At 46.5% G+C, this 26,228-nt stretch overlaps 1 protein-coding gene across 1 annotated transcript in view; it reads left to right on the top strand.

The window, feature by feature from the left end:
- Nucleotides 1-19,735, top strand: part of LOC143836341 (thyrotropin-releasing hormone receptor-like) — a 39,645-nt gene extending 19,910 nt beyond the window's left edge. The window contains exon 3 of the mRNA XM_077335527.1: nucleotides 17,579-19,735. Coding sequence (XP_077191642.1) covers nucleotides 17,579-17,959 — 381 coding nt within the window. The 3' untranslated portion in view covers nucleotides 17,960-19,735. The remainder of the gene's footprint in view (nucleotides 1-17,578) is intronic.
- Nucleotides 19,736-26,228: the final 6,493 nt, after the last annotated feature.

Raw genomic sequence — 26,228 nt, 5'->3', positions numbered from 1 at the left:
ATGCTATGATCTGCCACAGACTCCTTGCTCCACTAAATTAATTAATAGATGATATCATCTGAAGCAAAAAAACTGATTAAGGGATGTTCAGAAATCAGGGATCAGGGATCGTTGCTAGCCGCTTGGTTGTAAATTGGGATGGAGATGGGGCTCAGTGGCAGAGAATCTGCATTGTATGCAGAGGGTCCCAGATTCAGTCCCTGGCATCTGCAGTTTGAAAGAAGGACCACTTAGTACAGTAGTCCCCAACCTTTCCGAGGCTGGGGACCGGAAGGGCATCGGGCCGCGCCCACATGGACCGGCCACGCCCGCGCATCGGGCCGTGCCCACGGGCTGCGCCCACGCATTGGGCCGCGCACCGCGGGTCGTGCCCGCACATCGGGCCACGCCCGCGGGTCGCGCCCGCACATCGGGCCACTCCCGCGGGCCGTGCCCGCACGGGCCGCACATGCGTGATGCGCGGCCCGGCCCTGATTCCCTTTCCCCACCCTCCCGCAGTAAGAAGCTTCCCGGGCCGCAGTTTTTTACTGCGGGGGAGGGGCGGGGAGAGGGAGCCGCGGCCCGGCGCCATGGCCTCCGCGGCCCGGCACCGGGCCACGGCCTGCAGGTTGGGGACCACTGACTTAGGGCGGTATATAAATCTAAATAAATAAAATAATAAAAAAGAATAGACCAGCCTTTCTCAACTTGTTTACTGTTGAGAAATCCCTGAAACATTCTTCAGACTCTATCTATATAGGGATATCAGGAACGGGGCTTGAGTGCTACTGCTCCAATCTGTTCCCCTAGTCCATCTCCATTCTCCCAACTAATAACAGCACAATTGCTTGGATAAATATAAGTTTTGGAAATCAACACAGACATAATTGAATTCCTACAAGAGTTCCATGAAGGAAAAGGTGCACTGAAGGAAGAAGAAGAGTTAGGTTTTTATACCCCGCTTTTCACTTCCAGATGGAGCCTCAAAGCAGCTTACCTTCCCTTCTTCTCCCCGCAACAGACACCCTGTGAGGGAGGTGAGGCTCAGTGAGCTCTGACAGAAATGCTCTGTGAGAACAGCTCTAACAGGACTGTGGCTAGCCCATGGCTACCCAGAGAGCCAGTTTGGTGTAGTGGTTAGGAGTGCGGACTTCTAATCTGGCATGCCAGGTTCCATTCTGCGCTCCCCCACATGCAACCAGCTGGGTGACCTTGGGCTAGTCACAGCACTGATAAAACTGTTCTGACCGAGCAGTGATATCAGGGCTCTCTCAGCCTCACCCACCCCACAGGGTGTCTGTTGTGGGGAGAGGAATGGGAAGGTGACTGTAAGCCGCTTTGAGCCTCCTTCAGGTAGGGAAAAGTGGCATATAAGAACCGACTCTTCTTCTTCTTCTTCTTCTTCTTCTTCTTCTTCTTCTTCTTCTTCTTCTTCTTCTTCTAGCTGCATGTAGAGGAGCGGGAAATGAAACCCGGTTCTCTAATCACCAGATGACCAAGATCAGTTCTCGTGGAGAAAATAGCTGTCTTGGAGGCTGGACTTTATACCATTATGCCCTGCTGAGGTCCCTTCAATACCCAAACCCTGCCCTCCCCAAATTCCACCCCTAAAATCTCCAGGTATATCCCAACCTTGAGCTAGCAACCCTATCAGTTCAGTATCAGCGGTTCAGAAAAGCTGTGGCCAGGGATAAAGATGGGAGAAAATAGGTGTGTGGATTTATGTACTCCAACAGAATGTCTATCCTAAAGCACTTTCCGTTTGTAAAAATGAAGGGGCCTAAAAGTGAGCTGATTGTGTTCGGTTCTGAATTACCAAAGGATAACAGCGAGGCACGGAATTGATTCAAGCAGCCTTCAAGGTTGGCCCTCCAGGCCTGCGATGATTGCAGCCTCCTCCTGCAGGTTTAGTTTCCTGCTCTTTCACCCCAGCTCAGTTCAACATGTTGGAGTTCGTGTCAAAATAACAAAACCTCCAACGTCAGCAGAAAGCGGAAAAATGAAATTCCACTTTGAAAATGATGTCCAAGTGATGAATGGTAACTGGTTCGTTGGGGCAATATTGAGGCTTCGCTAAGACTCACTGAGAAGATTGCTGGAGACTCAAAGGTGGGGGCAGGATTCACTGACTTCCCCCAAGCTGTTCCACGCAATTGCTGGTTGGAGGAAAACTTTCACTCTGTACAAGAAGATTAAGATATTTCCCCCCCTCTCTCATGCGCGCACACATGCATGCATGCAGCCCAAAGGTTGCAGCTTAAAAATGTAGAAAACATCAAATTCCATTCAGGTCTGAGTGCCATTTGGATCAATTAGTGCTTCCCATAGAAGCATATCGGTTCCACTGACATCATAAACATGGCATGAATTTCAGTTGATGTTGTGCCATCTGCCTGCAACGTAGCCTGGCATTCATCACTAAGCCTGCACAGAATAACAATGACGCCTCCCCCCTCCACAAAGACAAAACAATATATATTTTTTATCAGACAAGCAACAACAACGGTTCTCATCAAAATGTTTGGCAGTGGTGGCGGGAGCCATCAAGCTGCAGCTGCCTTATAGCAACCCTGGAAGGTTTTCAAGGCAAGAGATGTTTAGAGATGTCTCACTATTGCCCGCTTCTAAATAGGATCCCCAGTATTCCTTGGTGGTCTCCCACCCGAATACCAACCAAGGCTGACTCTGCTTAACTCCTGAGCTGTGATGAGATTGGGCTATCCAGGGCTGATTCTGCACTTACTTTGTTTATTCCGTTGTGGATCCTGCTGAATTCAGATCGATTTGAACTTGGGTCTTCCTCTCTTCCCCCCCCCCCAATTGAAACAGAAAAGTGTTCTCCCACCCCTGAGGACTTGATGAGTGGGAGAAAAAAAAAAGTCCCCACATTGTGGCAGTCTAGGAATTTCCCCTAGTCTCTATGGTAAGGATAACATACAGTAGGGAATGCAGCCCAGAGCGTCACCCAGTAGTGATATCACATCTGCTCCATATTCTGCCTTCCTTAGGCACCACTCTCCAAATGCCTTTGTTGAGGCATTGCAGGGGGACTCTTCTGAGGGGCTCCCATAAACATCAGAGAGTTTCATTTTACTGGTGGTATGTTAATGTTATATTGGCGTCCATTTATTCTGTCATATGGCTACTGTTTCTCTCTCTCTCTCTCCATTGGACAAACAGCACAATCTGTACATCAAAGAACAAATAGACAGAAATCTGACAATATACCTGATGATACCCAGAAACCCATAAGCGCTGAACTATGATTAATTAAGAGATTTAAAATTGCCTCTCCTTTACAGATGTTAATTCGTTCTGTTTATCCTGCTTCACACAGGAGTTTCCTTGATCTGTCTCTAAGTTTATCCTAAACCCAACTTTTCTGTTGCTTTTAACTTTTGAGTATAACTATATTTTCTATGGATTCCCACTCAATGCATCTGATGAAGTCATCTCTAACAGGGAAAAAAAATCTGGCTGGAACATATTTTGTTTGCCTTTAAGGTGCCACAGAACTTCTGCATAATTATCCTTTTTTTAAAGAAAAAGCTAACTTTTTCTGATTTTCTGCTGACTGCAAGCATTTCTCTTTTCAAAACGTTAGTCACAGCTCCCCCCAGCACAATTTCATCCCAGCTGTGACTAACATTTGAGTCTGAGCATGCATGCTTATAATTTTTTGCTCTCTTCCACTGGCAAACCTGCTGGGCGTCCAGTGCTGAGAACTGCAGTAATTATTAGTCGCAATAAGAGGACTACCCTTTGCATCACGCTGTTAGCTGAAAAATTCATCTCCACCAACTAGTTGTCCTGTCTCCGGTGTCACAAACCTTTCCGACGACTTTTATAAAAATCAGTATTCTGTCCAATAGCTAATTTTATTGAATGTTTCTGCACAGCTCTAAGTGCTCTGCAAGTAGAGCTGTCAATTCCTGTTCAGGAAATACCCGGACATTTCAGGGTGGAGCCCAGGGCCAGTTTATGCACATGGCACATGTAGCACATGCTACAAGCCTCACACTTCCAGAGGTCCTACCTGGTGCCTTCCACCTCATGGATGGCAGCCTCTCTCCTTCTCCCCTTTTCCTCTTTAAGGAGACTTGGAGTGCCTCTGCCCCTCTGCCCCCAGTCTGGCTGCTCCTGGCACAATTGTACTTTGCTAGGGCCCCACAAATCCTTAAGCCACTCCTGGTGGAGTCTGGGGAGGGCAGAGTTTGAAGAAGGTGCTCAGGGGTGATGTGACCTCTGTAGTCTGGAGCAGTGGTCCCCAACCCCCGGTCCGGGGACCGGTGCCGGTCCGCAGATCAGTTGGTACCGGTCCGTGACTCCCTCCTCCTCCTCCTCCTCCTCCTTCCTGGCTGCTGCCTCGGGGGCTGCCCTGCTACTCTGCTACCGGCTCACCTTTGGTGCTCTCCGGCGGCCGCCATGGCTGGGGCTTCCCCTCGGCATGGCACTGCGCAGCTGCTGCTGGCAGCGCCTCCCAGCGGACAGCGGGATGCAAGTGGAGCAGGGACTCAGGCGGCGGTGATGTGCCTCAGCAAAAGACTACCCCCCATACGGGCCTCAGTAAAACTGTCAAGCATTGACTGGTCCCCGGTGATAAAAAGGTTGGGGACCACCGGTCTGGAGGACACTTATAATTCAGGCATCCCCTGAAATCACCTGGGATCCACCTGGAAATAGGGAGCCCTACTTGCATGTGATTGTTTTTTGTTAGAAGTGTTTATTTAAAGTGAATTTTGTGCTCAGAGGGAAATCCACCCTTCCTGAAAGGAAAGACAGGAACCTCATTTTCAGAGATTTTTACCTTCCCACCCATTAGCAAAGGCTGCTACTGTGCAATACTCTGACTGTTGCTGCTCTTAAAACTGCAGTCAAGACAAGGCTGCTACAGCTCTCCCCCCCCCCCCCCCATTGCTTTGTGCGATTGACACACCTGGCTCCCTTCAGTGCTGCAGCTTGGTGTAGTCGTTAAGAGTGGCGGCTTCTAATCTGGTGAGCTGGGTTTGATTCCCTGCTCCCCCACATGGAGCCAGCTGGGTGACCTTGGGCTTGCGCCACATCACTGATAAGGCTGTTCTGACCAAGCAGTGATATCAGGGCTCTCTCAGCCTCACCCACCCCACAGGGTGTCTGTTGTGGGGAGAGGAAAGGGAAGGTGATTGTCAGCCGCTTTGAGATTCCTTCAGATAGAGAAAAGTGGCACATAAGAACCAACACTTCTTCTTCTGACTCGTGACAGCAAGAAAGGAAGGGGCAGATCCAAAGGAAGCAGTAGACAAGCTGCAACCTCGGCGTTGAACTCGTTGGCCATCAAACTTCCCTTGTTCGGCTGCTACCATCTGCCAGTCACCAAGTATGTTTGGTTCAGCCCTGAATTGCCCACTGAACAGGTTTTTATTATTTTTCCCCCAGAAATGTGTGTGCATAAAAGCTGTCAAGTGCTGATTTATGGCAACCCTATCAGATCAATGACCTCCAAAATGTCTTCTTATTAACAGTCTTGCTCAAGACATGCAAACTAAAGGCCGTGGCTTCCTTGATGGAGTCAATCTGCCTCATATTGGGTCTTTTCCTGCTGCCTTCATCATTTCCCGGCATTGTTGACTTTTTGCATGGCTCTCGTCTTCTAATAATGTGAGCATCGGTCTGATCATTTTAGCCTCTATGGATATTTCAGGCTTGATTTGACTAGAAGTCCCTAATTTGTCTTTTTTGCAGCTTGGTACATTCATGTGTTACTCATCAATTTGGCCTGGCAGAATCTTTGGGCATGCACATTTTAAAATGTGCATGCCCAAAGATGCTGCCAGTCCAAATTGATGGGTAACACTTGAACGTACCAAACTGTATGACACTGAATCTGACTATTGATCTATCAGGGACAGTCTGACTGGCAGAGGCTCTCCAAGGTCTGAGTCCAGATCTTTCACAGCAGTACCTGATCCTTTTAGCTAAAGATTCCAGGACTGAAGCTTCTGTATACCAAACAGATGTTTAACACTGAACCACGGTCCCTTCCCTAAGCGGGTTTCTCATCAGCAGTCTTCCTAGTCTAGAGAATGACTGTTAAGACCTGGTGACTCACCAGAGACCTCTGATCTGGACTGGGGACTAAGACTGTTGACTTCTGTTCATTCGTGCGGTTCTGGAGCTCCGATAGTTCATCCATATCCTATAGAATCATAGAATCATAGAATCATAGGGCCTTTTCGCACGGGGATCTTTGTTGCAAATTGTTTGCGGAATGAAAAATCGCCATTTAAAATAGTGGAATTCGTCGTTTTGCACACCTGGCTTTGTAGTGGAATCAGTTGCGTTTTTTAGCGTTTCCCACAGGCTTCCGGTCTCGGCAGAAATCGCTAGAAAGGAAGCGCTATTGCCAAGCTCGTCCCGCCCCTGGCCGTCAAGCAGCCAATGGGCAGCCGTTAGCATGCTCCCAAACAGCCGCTTTCCCTTTAAGAAAGGTTTTTTTTTAAAAAAAACAGACCCATAGCAACGAATCTGTGTAGATTCGTTGCTACGGAGAGACCCATCCAGCTGCCTAATGTGAGCTGTCGTTTGATTGTATGATCGTTTGCACGCTGCCTCGAGTGATAAAAAAAAATTCCCCCCCCCCCTTCTCACGGGCTCGATTTTCGGCTGAATTTATGTGTAAAAAATAAAGGGACTTTATTTCAGCAAACGGGCTTTTAAGTGGTTTGTGCTTAGTGACTAAAGGTGAAGGAATGAAGCCAGGGAAGCCTCTAAACAGAAAGAGGCTCGCCGGTGCGTTTATCCCCGCTCGCTCCGAGAAAAAAAAATGGCGATCGCTTCGCCGGAAGTTTGGAGGAGAGAGCCAGGGGGAGGGACTTTGAAGAACCAGCAACAATGGTAACGCACAGGTCTTTAGCGCTAGTGTTGCAGATTGGTTGCAGGAGTGTATCGCTATCCGGAGGGTGAATCCACTTTTCTGGATTCCCCTGAAAGCGCTAAAACGAAGCGCTTATTGCTGATCGGTTTCAGGAGTGTTGCAGATTGTCTACGACGTCGTGGGTAATGCCAAATTAGTAGCGTTTTCAATTAGCAACCATTGTGCTATTTTTAAGCCGTGGGAAATGGCCCATAGAGTTGGAAGGGACCTCATGGGTCATCTAGTCCAACCCCCTGCACTATGCAGGACACTCATATCCCAATCGCTCATCCACTGTAAGCTGCCACCTCCTTGAATCTTCACAGAATCAGCCTCTTTGTCAGATGGCTCTCCAGCCTCTGTTTAAAAATTTCCAAAGTTGGAGAACCCACCACCTCCTGAGGAAGCCTGTTCCACTGAGGAACTTCTCTAAATGTCAGGAACTTCTTCCAGATGGAATTTCTTTTGAATTAATTTCATCTATTAATTTCATCTATGGGTCACTAGTGCCAAGTACCATCTACTAGTGCAGGCTGTAGGAATGTACTGTAACTCTTTTCTATTTTGTTTTGTTCTCCTGTGTCTAATTTATATCAGTGCAATTAGAACATGTATTTTGAAACAAGTGGTCTGTTGAATCTTTATCTATTGAAAGCACTGAGAAATGGCAAACTTCCATGGTATGTGGTTTTTGGCCTTTATCATACCTTGGGGTAGGGGGACAAACTATGCACAGAATAGAATTCAACAAAACACCAACATTACAATAGATACTGTGAGATTCCACAGGGAAGCTGAACTTCAGGGCATTTTCCTCCAGATGTGTCAGACTCTTTTTTTGACTTGGGAGTGTAGGCGGGGGGGGGGGGGTGCAGAATCAATAGCTCAGTGGCAGAGCATCTGCATTACATGCAGAAGATTCCAGGTTCAAATTAAATGATCAGGTTGCAGGTGATGTGAAAGACCTATGCCAGAGACCCTGGAAAGCTGCTACCGATCAGAGCAGGCGATACTGATCTTGATAGGCCAATGGTCTGACTCAGTATAAGGCTGCTTCATGCATTCATGTACTCCTTCTGTGTACCCAGTGCTGCTTTTTGCACAGACAATACATCCTTTTGCATTCCATGACTGGATGCTGAGAGGGAGGATAATCACCTGTCACACAAATAGCTCTGTGTAGAGATTACAATGGTTAGAGACTTTCAATACAAGGTAGATGCATTTAAAAGGAGGAAGGGAGAGAGTGGGCACATGGCAGGGATGAAAAGGAGCACATGTCCTCATTCTCAATGCTTCATTGTTCTCAGCGTGCGTCGCCGGTGTGTGTATTCATTATTCACTTGACGTATATTAAAAAGGGGTTCTTTTGTCAGAAGAGACCCTGGAACCTATGCCGGTTTCTGGGGATGTTTAATAGCAACTGCTAGTTGATTCATTTCCTTTTGTAATGCTTACGGGACTGAAAAATCAATAAAATCCACAAAGTAGTCCTCCAGGAAACAAAATAAACATCTCCTGCAGTTGCCTGGTGTAGAGAGTCAGCTTGGTGTAGTGGTTAGGAGTGGCAGCTTCCAATCTGGCAAACCAGGTTTGATTCCCCGTTCTCCTGCATGCAGCCAGCTGAGTGACCTTGGGATCGCCATGGCACTGATAAAGCTGTTCTGACTGAGCAGTAATATCAGGGCTCTTTCAGCCTCACACACATTGCAGGGTGTCTGTTGTGGGGAGAGGAAAGGGAAGGCGAATGTAAGCTGCTTTGAGACTCCTTCGGGTAGAGAAAAGTGGCACATAAGAACCAGCTCTTCTTCTGCAGTCTACCTTCACAGAGACCATTCCCGTTTTTGTTGATTTAAAAATAAACCATGCAAAATGACTTTTGCTCAGGGATATTTGGGTCTGTTATTTTCTGATGGTTATATCCCCCCTCTTCCTTTAGTGAAGAAAGAATAGCCCAGTAGAATAATCTGCTAGGTTTTCAGAAGAAGGAGGTTGGTTTTTAAACCCCACTTTTCTCTACCTTGAGGAGTCTCAAAGTGGCTTGCAAACACCTTCCCTTCCCCTCCTCACAATAGGTAGGTGGACTGAGAGAGCTCAGAGAACTGTGACTGGACCACCCCACCAGGCTTCATATGGAGGAGTGAGGAATCAAACCTAGATTTTCAGATTAGAATCCATTGCTCTGGATCATAGAATCATAGAGTTGGAAGGGACCTTCTCGGTTTGAACCAGTACAGCTCTAGGATGGAGGATGAAGCTCACATTCCCTTTCATTTCCTAACATGTGGTGTAATGGTTATTCTCAGACCAATGATGTGGGAGAATCCTCATGGACACTGTCATGGAAACTCACTGGGTGACTTTGGACCAGTCTCTCTTAGCATAATTTGAGGATTATTCTTGTGAGGGTAAAGTGGAGGAAGGGAGACAAGGCAGCTTTGTGTCCTCACTGTGGAGAAAAGCAGGATTTAACCATCGGAATATATATCACATCCATGATCAGATAGATGTGTGCATGGAGATCATTGGGTTCCACTGTTTTCTGCAAGTGACATCACCATGTGGCTACCCTAAATTCAGATTGGGGCCATGTGTGAAGGGCAGAGAGTGGCTCACTCTTCCATCTCCATGTGGTTTCATGATCTGAAACCATCACTGTAATGACTGGAGAAAGAAAGACAGAGATTCATAGTTGCTTCCTTTTTTAAAGGTCCAATTTCAAATTACAAAAGTTTAACCCCTTCCAATGCAAAAGCACCCCCCCTGCTGTAATTGAGCATTAAAAATACTAGGGAAAAGCTGGTATCTCATTTGTTTTGGGCATCTATCAAAGAGGTTTAAAAATTAAAAAAAACAGCTCAATAATACCAGCCTATCGGGATGCAACAAAAGGGTAAGTCATGCTAAGGGAGATATTGCAAGGCCAAGAAATCCATTGTTAATTAAAATGTAATAGCCCCAGTGAAGCTAAATTAATCAAGAGTGTCACCCACTGAAACTTTTAACTCCAAACTCATTGCTTTCAGTGGGGTTATAGGTGCAGCTAGATGACAGATCTTAAAAAGTAGTGAAAAAATAATTGAAAGCAACCCAAAGAATCAGTGCATTCCCTGTTGCCACTGCCTTGGATCCAGAACAGGGACTAGAAAATCAGTAAAATCTACTTGGCATTTTCCTTGCCTTGTCTCTCCAGCCTCTAGGTAGGGTCTGGGGATCTCCCTGAATCCAGCTGATCTCCAGGCTGCAGAAACTAGTTCCCCTGGTCATAAAAGCTGTATGGCATTGTACCCTGCTGAGGTTTCTCCCCTTCACCACTTCCAGGAATTAAGAGAAGCACGACTATGATGGTTGAGAGGCTGGAATCCATGGCTCACGAGGAGAGGCTGGGAGAGCTGGGCATGTGTAGCTTGGAGAAGAGGAGGACAAAGGGTGATATGACAGCTGTGTTAACTGCATAAAAGGTAGACATGTTGAAGAGCAGGGCAACTTGTTGACTGAAGCTTTAAAGGACTAGGAGCAATAGATTCAGATTATGGGAAAGGATGCTCCACTTATACATTAGAAGGCATTTTCTGATGGAGAGGGCTGTTTGAAGATTGAATATGCTGCCTCAGAGGGGGAGTCTCTCCTTCATTGGAAGTTTTTAGGAGACTGGATGAGCATCTGTCAGGAGTGTGTGATTTTTAAGTCCCTGAAAAAGGGGCGGGGTTGGACTGGATGGTCCTTCATAGTCTCTTCTGTGTGATTCTGATGGAAGGCTGAACTCTTGTGAGGTGAAGGAGCCCTGTAAGATTCCCAGGTCCCCCATCCTATGGCCAGTACAGGAGGTTGCTAGTGCCTTTGCCAGGGAAGAGCCACTTAAGTTGGTGAGAAGTTCCTTAGGCCTGTATTTTTTCATTCCGACTTTGATGAGAAGGGGAGGATACATGGCAAATTCACTAGAGCCATCTGCAGATATTGCAATGACATTTCATTTACATGTAGCTTGTCTGGAGACCACCCGTCATGCATGTGGGGAGCATGTTGTTGTTGTTGTTATGTGCGAAGTCGTGTCCGACCCATCGCGACCCCATGGACAATGATCCTCCAGGCCTTCCTGTCCTCCACCATTCCGCGGAGTCCATTTAAGTTTGTACCTACTGCTTCAGTGACTCCATCCAGCCACCTCATTCTCTGTCGTCCCCTTCTTCTTTTGCCCTCGATCGCTCCCAGCATTAGGCTCTTCTCCAGGGAGTCCTTCCTTCTCATGAGGTGGCCAAAGTATTTGAGTTTCATCTTCAGGATCTGGCCTTCTAAAGAGCAGTCAGGGCTGATCTCCTCTAGGACTGACCGGTTTGTTCGCCTTGCAGTCCAAGGGACTCGCAAGAGTCTTCTCCAGCACCAGAGTTCAAAAGCCTCAATTCTTTGACGCTCGGCCTTCCTTATGGTCCAACTTTCGCAGCCATACATTGCAACTGGGAAGACCATAGCCTTGACTAAACGCACTTTTGTTGGCAGGGTGATGTCTCTGCTTTTTAGGATGCTGTCTAGATTTGCCATAGCTTTCCTCCCCAAGAACAAGCGTCTTTTAATTTCTTGCTGCAGTCCCCATCTGCAGTGATCTTGGAGCCCAGGAAAATAAAATCTGTCACTATCTCCATTTCTTCCCCATCTATTTGCCAGGAATTGAGAGGGCTGGATGCCATGATGTTCGTTTTCTTGATGTTGAGTTTCAAGCCAACCTTTGCACTCTCCTTCTTCACCCGCATCAACAGGCTCTTTAGTTCCTCTTCACTTTCTGCCATTAGAGTGGTATCATCTGCATATCTGAGGTTGTTGATATTTCTCCCTGCAATCTTGATCCCAATTTGTGACTCCTCTAATCCCGCATTTCTCATGATGTGCTCTGCATACAAGTTAAATAGGCAAGGCGACAGTATACAGCCTTGCCGAACTCCTTTCTCAATTTTGAACCAATCAGTGATTCCATGTTCAGTTCTCACTGTTGCTTCTTGACCTGCATATAAATTTCTCAAAAGACAAATAAGATGCTCTGGTATTCCCATCTCTTTAAGAACTTGCCACAGTTTGTTGTGCTCCACACAATCAAAGGCTTTAGCATAGTCAATGAAGCAGAAGTAGATGTTCTTCTGGTACTCCCTAGCTTTCTCCATGATCCAGCGTATGTTGGCAATTTGATCTCTAGTTCCTCTGCTTCTTCGAAATCCTGCCTGTACTTCTGGAAGTTCTCGGTCCACATATTGCTGGAGCCTAGCTTGTAGGATTTTGAGCATAACTTTGCTAGCATGAGAAATTAGTGCAATGGTGCGGTAGTTTGAACATTCTTTGGCATTGCCCTTCTTTGGGATTGGAATGTAAACTGACCTTTTCCAATCCTGTGGCCATTGTTGAGTTTTCCAAATTTGCTGGCATATTGAGTGTAGCACTTTTACTGCATCGTCCTTTAAGATTTTGAATAGTTCAACTGGAATGCTGTCACCACCACTAGCTTTATTGTTGCTCAGACTTCCTAAGGCCCATTTGACTTCACATTCCAGGATGTCTGGCTCCAGGTCAGTAACTACCCCACTGTGGTCATCAGGGATGTTAAGCTCGCTCTTGTATAGTTGTTCTGTATAATTTTTCCACCTTTGTTTAATCTCTTCTGCTTCTGTGAGGTCCCTACCATTTTGGTCCCTTATCATACCCAACTTTGCATGAAACGTTCTCTTCATATCTCCAATATCTCCAAGTGGGGAGCATAAGGGACACCAAAATATACCCAGTTACCATGACTGGGAAACATGTGGCCTTTCAATGCAGGCACAGTTTCTATTTGCAATTATGAGAAACCCAAACCAATTTACATGTTATGTGATTATACAAATTGCTCTCCTGAAACACACAACTGGTTGGCTTCCTCCTCTGTGCAAACAGAATGTCCGCAAGTTATCTGCAGAGGGTGTATGTTTCTTATTGTACAACTGGAGCAGGAAAGCTTAAACCACCACCACTCCATTTCCAAGCTAGAAATCAATTCTTCTCCCCCAACCACCATGCCCCACGCAGCAACCCTCATCAGAAGAGGTCCTCATCCACACTTCTTTGAAGGACCTTCAAAGATCCTGTCATGGATCTCTTACATCTCATGCAGTTGAGATGTCATGACTAAGCTGACTGGATTAAGGCCAAATTTTAACTGGATGTTTTTTGGCTTTTGTTTCTAATTATAATTATTGTATTTCTGGAGACTTGACCTTTTGTTGTATGTCAAATGCCTTGAGGAAATGAGAATCCCACTCATAGAGGTCTTCTGATCTTCAGCCATCTTCTACAAACTTATTGATGCAAAAAAAGAAAGGAAAAGAAACAGCTTCTCATCTTTTATGCCACGGAGTTCATTCTTTTTTTCCTTTTCCTAGTTCTTCCTTACTTTATAGGCAGCTAAGAAGGCTAATGTGTTATTAGGCTGCATTGTTAGGAGCATAAAATCGAAAGCAAGGGAAGTTATACTCCCACTCTACTGTGCATTGGTTAGACCTCATTTGGAATATTATGTCCAATTCTGGGTGCTGTAGTTCAAGAAAGATATTGACCAGTTGGAACATGTTCAGAGAAGGGTGATTAGGATGGTTGAGGGGTTGGAATCTGTACCTTAATGTGGAGAGGTTGAGAGAGGTGGGCATGTATAGCTTGAAGGAGAGGAGGGCAAGTGGTAATATGATATCTGTGCTTAACTATGTAAGAAGAAGAGTTGGTTCTTATATGCCACTTTTCTCTACCCGAAGGAGTCTCAAAGCGGCCTCCACTCACTTTCCCTTTCCTCTCCCCACAACAGACACCCTGTGAGGTGGGTGAGGCTGAGAGAGCCCTGATATCACTGCTCGGTCAGAACAGCTTTATCAGTGCCATGGCGAGCCCAAGGTCACCCAGCTGGTTGCATGTGGGGGAGAGCAGAATTGAACCCGGCTTGCCAGATTAGAAGTCCACACTCTACACCAAACATAGAAGTGTTGAAAAGGGGGGTAAACTGATGTATACCACCCTGCACCAAATTTTGGGAGGGTGACATATACATTTAATTTTTAAAAACTTGCATCCTGCAGCTTTAGAGACAAAGATTAAGAGCAATGGGTTTGAATTATGGGAAAGGAGGCTCTATTTAAATATTAGAAAGCATTGTCTGATGGTGAGGACAGTTTGAAGATGCAATATGCTGCTTCGGAGGGTGCTGGTGCATCCTTTGTTGGAAGATTTTAGGAAATTGGATGAGCACCTGTCAGGAGTATGTGATTTTTAAGTTTCTGGGAAGGTGGGGAGCAGGGCTGGATGGCCCTTTGAGGACTCTTTCAGTTCTGTGTGATTCTGATTCTGGTTTTGTTTCTTTTCTTTGGTCATTGCTATGATTTATTGGCATGTGTTGTACTACTCTGCTCGGTAATGTCTGAAGCCTTAAGGAGCCTTTCTCCAGGGCCACTGACTAAAAGGAAGGCATCAGCTGAAAGGCCCCTCATGCTGCATCCATTTATTTTCCATTTATTGTCCTGCAGTTCTGCTTGCTGCCACTAGGGGTGCAAGGAAGTCTGAACACAATAAAAGGCCCTCTAATAGGCTAGACCAGGGGTAGTCAAACTGCGGCCCTCCAGATGTCCATGGACTACAATTCCCAAGAGCCCCCTGCCAGCGAATGCCCCTGCCCTTTCTCCGAGACTGAAGCAATCTTGCCTGACAGGTCATGCTAAACCCATCAACTAATCGAGCAATGGAGCAAGACAAGCAACCCTGGCTGATGGCTCCTGCACTAACTTTCAGCCTGCAGCTGGCTAGCCAAGGTCATTTTCTGTAACAGGCTAGCTTTCCCATCTTCCTTTCCTTCCATTCAGCTCAGCCAGGTCTTGTGAAGCAGGAGCTACTGTGTTGCATCAAAATAAAACGACCTTTCCCTCCTCTTTAACCTCTCTCGATCTTTTCCATATTTTTCTCATTCATTTCCATTCTCCTCCACTTAATTTTTCTTGTCTTCTCCTCTTTTTTTTACTTCTTCATCTCAAGACCTTCTTATTCCTAGCCTGCTTGGTGCCAGAATGTACATAAGAGCAGGAGAAAGGGAAGAGCGTTAATGTTTCCCCATGATTTAACAAAGTAGTAAAAGGATACTTCCTCGCTCCTCCACTCTTTATATGCATGGTAATGGAACATTCATCTGTTTTAGTGGTTATACATGAGGCATAGAAGTTAGGACTCCCAGTTCAGATGCTGTATCATTAATCATTATTGTGCTGCTAGAGGATCTAACAGATCTCCGTAAAAACTACTTTTGCTATAGAACAAATGATTTTTAAAAAAAATCATTAAAATCAGATTTATAACACATACCATACCCATTATTTCTCCTCAGTTGAGACCCAAAGCTGCATTTTTCTCCTGCCCTCCGTTTTATCCTCACAACAGCCTTGTTAGGTTGGCCTGGCTGAATGTCACCCAGCAACCTTCTGTGGAGGTGTGGGGAACTGCTTATTAGAAGCACCTGACAGGTTGCTTAAAAACTCTCTTATGACATGTTGTCTGTTGTGAAGATAACCTAGTTCAAAGTGATCTAGAAGTTCCTTTCATTTTGGGTACTGTAGCTTCCATCATCATTCTGGGGTTGATGGCCAGTTTTCAAACATGTAACATTATGTTCTGAATTATGCCTGCCATGGAGGCCCTTAGCTTCAGTTGCAAATATCATAGTACGGTGGCAATTTGTCTCACCTGGGCTAGGATTTTCCCATGCCGTCCAGTTTTGTCCCTGAAACACTCACAACCATCCAGCAGCTGGTGGCCAATGATGAGTCTTTTAGCTTTATTCTCTGATGAATAATGCCTGCCAGTGTGGAGTTGTGGTTGAAGTGTCAGACTAAGATCTGGGGAACCCAGGTTGAAACCATCATTCTGCCATGGGAGCTTGCTGGGTGACTTTGGGCCAGTCACAGTCTCTCAGCCCAATCTTCCTCACAGGGTTGTTGTGAGGATAAAATGTAGGAGAGGAGAAGGATATAAGCCACTTTGGGGAGAAAGGTGGGATATAAACAAACAAACAAATAACATGGACCCTACAGGTTAATTTTTGTATTGCTATAGATTCGTGCTAACAGCAAGCCAAGTGATTTGTTTATTTTGTCATGTCACTTGGCTTGGATCAGGGTCATGGAATCTTTCTGGGGGTTCATGATGGCTCCTACTTTGGAGGAGCTCTTCCTCTAAAGGAAGTTGGCCGAAGGTTCCCTTGCCAGGAGAAAGAGACCTTTCTGTTGGTGGAAGCCTCCTTAGTGCAAAAGAAGACTTCAGATTTAGAAGACTGAGAAAAGTCATAAGAAGAGTGATAAGATGGAAGATTTAGAGTTTCAGTTCTTGCCTCCCATTCCTCCTATTCTCATCTCTCATACGACTTCTTTCCATTATGCACATCAGCATGTTTCACACACACACACACACACACACACCATTTCTTTTCATTTTTCACATGCACTCCGCCTCAGGTTTAGTTGTCACCCCTTATTTATTTCTTTTTCTCTATCCCAGAACGGCTGTTGTTCTCCTGTCCTCCATTTTATTCTCGCATCAACCGCCCTGTGAGGGAGGTACATCTGAGAAAGTCAGCCAACAAGCATCTATCACAGAGAGAGTCAAACCAGGGTCTCCAAAATCATAATCGGACATTTGAAGCAGCCATTCCACCACACTCATGTGTACACTGTTTGCATTCCTGCATCAGAGCTGCTTAGAGTCCCCGTCACAAAACCCACTAGATTTCATTGTGTTCATTACAAATTCATGCTGAATTTCTAATCATCTGCTTTATTTACTGCCAATTTCTTTCGGCTTATTCGATCTTCCACCTCTTATCCACAGTATCAGCTTTCTAGGCTCAGCTTTCATCTGTCTCCTGTGCCTGTTCCATTTTCAATTTTTCCTAATAGCTTTGCTCCCTATTCTTATAGAATCTTTGACATTTCATAAAATTAAGGCAAGTGATGCTGATCGAGATGCTCTGGCCTTCTGGTTCTTGACGTCAAGCCCCCCCATACTCTGAGTTAGGTGTCCTTAAACTCATTGAAATGAATGAGCCTACATACCTCTAGCTTTGCATAAAATCAAGTTGTTTGCATTATAATTCATTGTTGGCTCCAGATTTAAGAATTGTGGGGGGGGGGATCTGAGGAGGGGGGTTTAGAGAGGGAAGGGACTTCAATGGGTATAATGTCATGAAGTCCATCTTACAAAGTGCCACTTCTGGATTCTGTTTTCAATATACACTACTTTCACCAGTAGCTTACTCCTAGACGCAAGCACTAGTAATTAATTACACATAACCTAAAATAAATAGCCTTCATAAAGGTCAAAGAATTAAAAAATGTCAGAAAATTCAAACCAAGAGCTGCACCTTCATCATGCCTTATTTTACGATGCAAATGTCTCCTTGTAATTGCTTAGTACCGCAATTCCTTTTGATACTCTAATCTGTAGAAGTGGGTTGATTCCTCCTCTCCTCCTCCACATGCAGCCAGCTTGGTGACCCTGAGCCAGTCACCGTTCCCTCAGACTTCTGTCAGACCCACCTACCGCAGGGTATCTGCTGTGGGGAGAAGAAAGGGAGGTGATTGTAAGCCGCTTTCAGACTCCTTTGGGGAGTGAATAGTGGGGTGTGAAAACCAACTCTTCTTCTTATCTCTTTTCAACTCAAAGGTGACCAAGATGCTGGCTGTGGTGGTGATCCTCTTTGCCCTTCTGTGGATGCCGTACCGTACCTTGGTGGTGGTCAACTCCTTCATGGACCCTCCTTACCTGAACAGCTGGTTCCTCCTCTTCTGTAGGCTCTGCATCTACCTGAACAGTGCTATCAATCCCATCATTTATAACGTGATGTCTCAAAAGTTCAGAGCTGCCTTCAAAAAGCTATGCAAGTGTGAGCAGAAAAGAACTGAAGCCACAACCCAATACAATGCTCCAGTCTTCTACAGCACCATAAAGGACTATTCCCATGACAGCTCAGACCATGATTTTACGGAACAAGAGGATCTCAATGGGTACCCTTCAACAGCAAGGAAAAGTAAATGTTCTAAATAAAATGTAACACGTTACTGACTTCGGTAGAAACCTCTTGCTGAAGTAGTTTTTGGAAATGTAGGAACAGCATGTCACAAGGCCTAACATTTCCCAACTTCCCCGCTGCCATTTTAGCACAATGTTTGCATAAGGCCAACAGGCTTAATCTCCTTTAAATGTTAATTTAGGCCAAATCCTTCCATTGGTATTGTGTGTCGAGAATTCGTACGGAATGTAGCAGTACAGTGGAAGTTCCTATTTTACGTCGTATTCAGTTACCAGGCAGAGAGAACTTTCAAGGTGCATTCAGGTGCGGCCAAGGTCAGCATGAAGAGCCAAGCGCATGGTTTCCTTCCCACAATGTCGCCTTGTGAGTGACTTCAGCTCATTTTGCTCTGGGCATGTTTCTTACAGTAACTGAGGGCAGAGACTTCGAAAACAGCCTAAAGGTTGTCCCACATTTTGAAGTGAGGTGCAAAATGGAGATTTTGCCGGGTGATGGAAGTGGACGCACATATTCCAGCCGAGGGTGGTAGAAGATGCCGTCAAGTCACAGCCAACTCATGGTGAGCCCTTAGATTTTTCAAGACAAGAGCTGAACAGAGGTGGTGGTGGGTCACTGCCTGCCTCTGCCTCAGGACTCTGGACTTCTTTGGCGGTCTCTCCTCCATTTCCACTGGTGATCATGGATAACAGCCTGGATAACACTCTTCCAAGCCTCTTAATTCACTGTTTATCCCCAGTGGAAACTGGGCCACAAGATGGCCGCCATGTGAGACAGAGCCACATGTGAAGCCCACGTGCAGGGCATAGGAGGTGCAAATTTTAAAAACACAGCGGGAAAGAGGAATCGGAGAGAGAATAAAACCAACATTATAGTGGCAGCTGTCGCTGAAATGTTATATTAATCTGCACAGCCAATCCGATCACCAGTGAGCAAGAACCTACCTGGCTCCACCAATTTTGGAAAACTCTTGGTGGGCATCATGGTGACCCCAAGCTCCGTGTTGGGGACCCCTGGACAGGTCGCCCAGCAAGCTGCCGTTGCCAAATGAGGATCTGAACCTTTCTGATCCTAGTCCGACACTCTCCATGGGAGCACTACCCTGTTCTGGTTTCAATAGTTCTATGCCTTTAAGAAGGATGTAATTCTGCCCAGGATTTCATTGTCGGGGACAGCATAATGAACTTGGGGGTCTGTAAACTTAACATGCAGATCCTCTAGCCTGTGTATCAGCTCCCATCTCGCCAGGGAAGCAAGCAAAAGAGACCTCACAGCGGCAGTCCAGTTTTTATAGGGCGTCTTAAAGGCAGCACATAGAGCTCTCAGCAGCAGCTGTGGCAGGCATTTCCGTGAAGTTCGGAAAGGTCACTGTGGCTTCTGTTCTCCTTGCTCAATTGCAACTTTCTTTCCTTCCTTTCTTTTTTTTGCGTCTGGACAGTGGATATGCTGGGCAATGCAAAAGACACAAGCGCTGTGTTGATTCTGCCGTACTGCGTAATTTGTGTGGCATTGCTGTATATACGGGCCCGTCGGCTGCTGTGTTTTTTTTTGCACAGGCAGCTCCATCCACGGCAGATTCAGTGTCTCCGTGACACCCTGAAAATAGCTTGTACATATTTGTAATTAAAGAGGCTTGGCATGCTTGAGGGAGTGGCTGGGTGCAGGATTTCTCCTCCTTGCTGCAGTTAGAGCCGTGAAATGAATCTTGGCATATCTGCATTCCACCTTCACCGCGATCTCCACAAGGAGGCTGCTAAATGCAGCCCAAAAGGAATCTGGGTTTATAATCTAGGTCAGGGGTAGTCAAACTGCAGCCCTCCAGATGTCCATGGACTACAATTCCCAGGAGCCCCTGCCAGCGAATGCTGGCAGGGGCTCCTGGGAATTGTAGTCCATGGACATCTGGAGGGCCGCAGTTTGACTACCCCTGATCTAGGTGATTGGGGTGGGGGGACGACACACCCAACCGTTTGTTCAGGGAGAGCATTGATCTCCTCAGAAGTCATCAGATGTAAACTGAATGGGTGACCCAAGTTTTGCTGACGAGTTGGGCACGGCTGAAGCACAGCCTGCGGGTGGGTGATGGAATAGACTGATATACTGCCCAAAGGCCTCACTTGGTGTAGGTTTGCCATCTCCAGCTTGGGAAATCCTTGGAGATTTGGGGGCAGATCCTGGGAACAGTGAAATTTGGAGAGGGAACTCAGAAAGGATGTGACACTGTCAGCTCTGTGCTCCCAGATGGCTTTTTTCTCCAGGAGGACAGACCTCTATAGCCTGGAGGTTATTTAAAATTCCAGGAAAATCTCAAATCTTCCTGGAGGTTGGCAACCCCAGTCACCTGACTCGGACCACAGACAGCGCCTCCTGTCTTTAAAAGAGACAAGCTTGGACTAAACTGAGGTCTCTGGAGATGTGCGTGTTCATGCTGAGATCGTGCACTTTGAGCGACAAAATAAAATATATACACATTATCCCCACATACCGCTCAGAACAGTCCCCAAACTTCTATTTTCTTAAACGCACAATTCCCTTGATGAAAGCTGTGAGAGCTCATTTATCTCCTTTGAATACATTCATTTACGTGCTTTTTAAATCTGTTTGTTTATAGCATTTTCTTTTGAAACATTTATATCCTACCAACATGGGCTTTAATCCCCAAGTCCTCCTCCATGGGCAGCCTGCTGGGTGACTTCGGAGCAGTCACAGTTTTCTCTGAACTCTTTCAGCCCTTCCTACCTCACAAGGTGCCCAGTTTCTAAGAGTCAGTGCCACTAAGGACACTATCTGATACCTCACAACAGGGGTAGTCAACCTGTGGTCCTCCAGATGTTCATGGACTACAATTCCCATGAGCCCCTGCCAGCAAATGCTGGCAGGGGCTCATGGGAATTGTAGTCCATGAACATATGGAGGACCACAAATTGACTACCCCTGCCTCACAAGATGCTTGTTTTGGGGCGAGAAAGGGAAAGGCAAGCATCAGGCTGCTTTGAGACCCACTAAGGTGGAGAAAGGTGGGGCATGAAACCTCCCCTCCCTCTTCTTTCCTCCTATGACTCCAAGCTGCTTTACCAGCAATTTTCACCTCACGTCCCCGGCATCATTTGTGAGTTGGCCATCAATAATGTAATATAAGAATATTTGTACTCCTTTTCCCCTCCCCAGCAGGGGTGTAAAGTGGCTCGCAACATCATCTTCTGCACCTCCATTTTAGCACCTACAGCAACAACCCTGTGAGGTAGATCAGGCAGAGAGACAGTGACTGGCCTAAGGTCACCCAGCCGGCTCCCACAGCAGAGTGGGGATCTAAACCTGGCAGAGGCCTCAGAAATTGAAATAATAAATAATAATAAATAAATAAATAAATAATAAATATAAATTGAAATAATACATAATTAATAAAAACAACCCAATCCCAATCCAGCACCCTGCCCACGATTTTCTGCTGGCTAAGAGAGTAAAATACAAATGCCACTCTGAACAGCATAAAAGGCATAAACCTGGTAGCAGCGATATGTATCAAGTCGCCAAGTAACCAGAAAAGGCATTTAAAAATTCATTTATTATTATCATCATCATCACCATCATCATCATCATCAACATTATTTAATTTATATCCCGCCTCCCCCCGGAGGCTTGAGGCGGGTCCCATAAAACCAATCCCCTAAAACAATAAAAACACAGTAAAAGATAATACAATTAATTACAAAAGTTAAGACAAGAATGGCGGCAAGGTTCAATATAACTAACCCAATTCCACAACCCACTAAGAAGGGAAAGGGAGGGGGCAGCTCTTTAAAAAGAGCAGCAGGAAACAATCAGGAAACAATCAGCCAAAGAAAAGCTGCTGTGATCTACCCAGACCCCCCTAAAAAGATTCCCTCCTCTGCACGCATCGTTTGGACCTCCTTACATTTAGTAGAATGCACAGAAGATGTTTGATTACAACGGCTACGATCCAGAGGGACCCAAAACGGCCGGCTTGGGGCCCTGGAGTTTAGTACCACCAAATTCATCCTTTTAAGCAGTCCTGAAGGAGACCTCAGCAGAAATCCCAGGAGAGTACAAACGTTGCATGGACTGTTCTTGAGCAACGTGGGTGACCTGCACCAAGCATGGATGTGCACCAGGCTCTAATCGTTGTAATTGTTTGTGCTGACCTGCTCCATGTCTGTATCCTTTTACTTTTTCTTTTTAATTGTCATTGCCTTGGATAATTTATTTCCTTGAGGTAAGCAAAATACAAAGATTATGCTGCTTGTTCTGGCAGATACATTTTTTCTCCTGTTAAAAACAAGATAAACTTGTTCTGGAATCAACAGAGGAAAGGTCTGGATCCTCATTGTGATGTCCTGGTTGGGAGGTTGGTGGTGCTCTCCAAGGATGATAAGGGGGATTTTAGGCAGCTTGAACAGACTCCTTGATCAGGGAAGACTCCGGAGTGGGGATTTGCCGGGTTCCCCTGGCCGCAGATGGGTGGGGTAGAGTTGCCAAATCCAGTCTGGAGAACTCCTGGAGATTTAGGGGTAGCACTGGGGGAGGACAGGGACCTCAGTGGGGTCCCATGCTATAGAGCCCACCCTCCAGGCATTTTCTCCAGGGGAACTAATCTCTATAGTGTGGAGATGACCCGAAATTCCAGGAGATCCCAAAGGCTTTCAAGTCCCCCACCCCTCCAGACAGTTTGGAGATGAGCTGTAATTCCAGGCCATCCCCAGATCCCACCTGGATGCTGTCACCCTCATACTCATACAGCATGCTCTGGCTGGGCAGCAAGTAGATGTCCTGGTAAAGGGTCTGCAGGCTCTGGCTAAAATCCTGGTTCCTCCCTCCAAAAGCCATTTTCCTTTCCTGTCTTGGGTGGATGGGAAAGTCAGAAAGTGACTGGAAATCCTCGCCCTAATGTCTCAGGCATGTGATTTGCCTCTTGCTGGATGTTCTGCTCACTGATTTGAAAGCACATTTTAATTGGCCGTAGTGCTGGAATACATGCTGAAGCAGCCGGCAAGGGAAGGGGGTCGGGAAGCATCTTGCAAGGGGTGCACTTCATTTTTCAGCACACACATTTTCTTTTCTGATTTTCAATAGAGGAGCTTACTGATGAGCGAAACGGATGTCAATTTTCCCCCAAGACAGAAGGGCTTTGAATTCATTACAAAGCATGGGAAGAACAGAGGACCTCAGAGAACAATTGCACACAGCAAAACGGGGTTGTTGATTACCTTATTATTGACACCTCTGAAAGAAACCTTCCCTCTACAATCCCATGAGCTTCTACCAGAGCTAAAACACACCATCAGCCACCGTGTCACTGTAGAGAGGACTGTACCACTTTAGACTTTCATGATTTGCAGTTCCCAGCAATAGGATCATGCCAAGTCTGTGTTTACAGGAAGTTTTATATGTGGGGGAGAATTCACATATTCCATCGCACCCCCTCCCCCAAAAGTGATACAGTCCAACAAGAGATTCCAACAGTCCAACAAGAGCTTTGACAGGCGTCCTTCTCTGTGGATGATTTGGGGGGGATTGCTACAAAGGAACACTGAAGTACTGGCTTATTCAAAACACAGGTCCTAGAACAGGTTTCATTTATTGCCAATGGCACCATGATCACTTGGGTGACTGGGCTCCCCATATGCCTACTGGAACTCCAGAGGCCAGCAGGGAGACAAAATCAGCATTAACAGTGGTGTGATGTCACCTCCAGGAAAACCTCTACCTTCCAGCAACACCCTGGGTGTCATCATCATACAAAATATAAAATGCCACCAGCAGCAGCCTGCTGGCACTGGGGGGTCACAGGGAAATAAAGTCCATCCTGGAGGTTTTGTCCATGAATGCTGAATAGAAGTCTCCTCCGGCCAACTCTGAACTGGGAAATTCTTGGGGATTTGTGGGTGGGGTCTGGAGAGGGAAGTTTGGGGAGGGTGCTCAGCAGGGATGTGATGCCACATAGTCCACCTTCCGAAACTACCATTATCTCTGGGAAATTGATCCCCATAAGTCTGAAGACCAGCTGTAATACCAGAAGAACTAAAAATCCCACCTAGAGGTTGGTAACACACATGAAACTGCCTGATACTGAATCAGATCATTGGTCCATCCAGGTAAGTATTGTCCACTTGGACTGGCAGCTGTCCAGAGACTCGGGCAGAGCTCTTTCTCATCAACTCCTCGCTGGTCCTTTTAACTGGGGATGCCGGGGGTTGAACCTGAAAACCTTCTGCATGCAAAGCTGAGTCTCTTCCACTGAGCCACATCCCCTCTCCTCTTCCCTCCTTCTTGGGTTATCTGTGGGCCACTCCTGGTCTTCCAAACTTCTATCCCACTGCAGTGTGTTCCAGCATGATGGACTGGTAGTGCAAAACTAGAAAGTACCCGGGGCACAAAAACTCTTTGACTCTTGCCCTTCAGCTCATAACAAAGATGGCCTTAGGATTGCCCACTCTGGGTTGGGAAATATCTGGAGACTTTGGGGGTGGAGCTGGGAGTTGGTGGGATTTGGGGCAGATTTAGTTCCCTACACCATCTCCATTGGACCTCAGTAGAGTATAATGCTATGGAGTCCACTGACCAAAGCAGTCATTTTCTCCAGGGGAACTGATTTCTGTTGCCTGGAGATGAGCTGTAAAACTAGGGGACTGGCAACCCTAAGTGACCTGCCTTTAATTGTACCTGTTAGAGGTCCCAACAGATCTTAGTGCTGGGTTTCCAGGTGCTTTGACTTTCCAAATCTCAAGCTCATGCCATCCTGCAGCATGGATATTATTTCCACAACTAGACTCTGACACAGAGATTTGCTGATTACGTACAGCCTCTCATGTTGCTTCCTTTCCATGACAGCATGTCGAACCACTGGTCTTTAAATGGGACAGACCTGCTTCATTCTGAGCTCCTCCATGGCTTGCCTTTGCTGGTTGTAAACTGAGCAAGGGCAGTGCTGATTGGTGTGGCTCTTAAGTTTTGCATGGTGCCGAGGAAAGAACGTAAGAGGAGCCCTACTGGACAAGACCAGTTGTCCATCGAGTCCAGCATCCTTTCTCACATAGTGACCAACCAATCACGCTGGAGGACCAGCAAACAGCCCGAACCTGGATCACCCAAGCAAGCCCATCAGATCTCAGAAGCTAAGCAGGGCCGGCCCTGGCTAGTATTGGAATGGGAGACCTCCAAGGATCTGGGTGGTAGTTCCTCCAAGAAACACCAGGGGTCATGACACAGAGGCAGGCAATGGCAAACCACCTCCGGACACCCCTTGCCTGGCTGCCAAACAATACTCAGATCTCTTGGCTTCCCCACACACAGCATGCAACAAATACCTACAAGCAGTGTGCAGAGGCCAGGGCCTTCCCTGAAACTGCCTCCTGGAGCTGGCATCCAGAGGTTTGCTGCCTCTAAATCTAAAGATTCCTTTTAGTCTCCATGGCTCATACCTGCATGGACCTGTCCTCCACTGATTTACCTTCTGTGATCTTCCGGGAGGTTCCCTACCCCATCTCACTTTGGCAGACAGGTGTCATTACTGTTTTTGAAAAAGCTGAGAGCAGCTATATTGATAGAAGTCACCCAAGATGCTCCTGATATCAGAAGCTCATCAGGGCCAGCCCTGGTTACTATTTGGAGGGGAAACCCCCCAGGGGCTCAAGGCAGAGGCTGGCAGTGGCAAGGCACCTCTGCACGGCTCTTGCCTTGAAATCTTGACAGTCTCACCATAAGTCGCCTGCCACCTTCTAGCATTCTCTACTACCAAGATACAGGTTCAATCCAAGGTGCAGAGCCAGTTTGGTGTAGTGGTTAGGAGTGCTGACTTCTAATCCAGCGAGCCAGGTTCAATTCTGCGCTCCCCCACATGCAGCCAGCTGGGTGACCTTGGGCTTGCCACAGCACTGATAAAGCTGTTCTGACCGAGCAGTGATATCAGGGCTCTCTCAGCCTCACCCATCTCACAGGGTGTCTGTTGTGGGGAGAGGAAAGGGAAGGTGAATGTAAGTCATTTTTAGATTCCTTTGGGTAGAGAAAAGCGGCATATAAGAACCAACTCTTCCTCTTCTCTTCATCAACCCTCCAGTTTATGCATTTGCTTAAGAACAGATCTAGGAAGATGGAAAGTCTAGGAGCCCCTCCCTCTGCTGCTAGCAGCTGATTTCAACCAGGGCAGCAGCAGCAGTGAAGGCGTTAGGATGTGTGGTGCCGGGGCTTTTTCGCTAGCAGCAGAGTTGATGCGTTTGGGATGCTGAACACAATCTGGGGGCATGAGCTGCTGAGTGGCATCGATTAGGA

The sequence above is a fragment of the Paroedura picta genome, chromosome 4, assembly GCF_049243985.1.
Source record: "Paroedura picta isolate Pp20150507F chromosome 4, Ppicta_v3.0, whole genome shotgun sequence".
Taxonomy (NCBI): domain Eukaryota; kingdom Metazoa; phylum Chordata; class Lepidosauria; order Squamata; family Gekkonidae; genus Paroedura; species Paroedura picta.
This window is presented reverse-complemented; position numbering and strand designations above follow the sequence as displayed.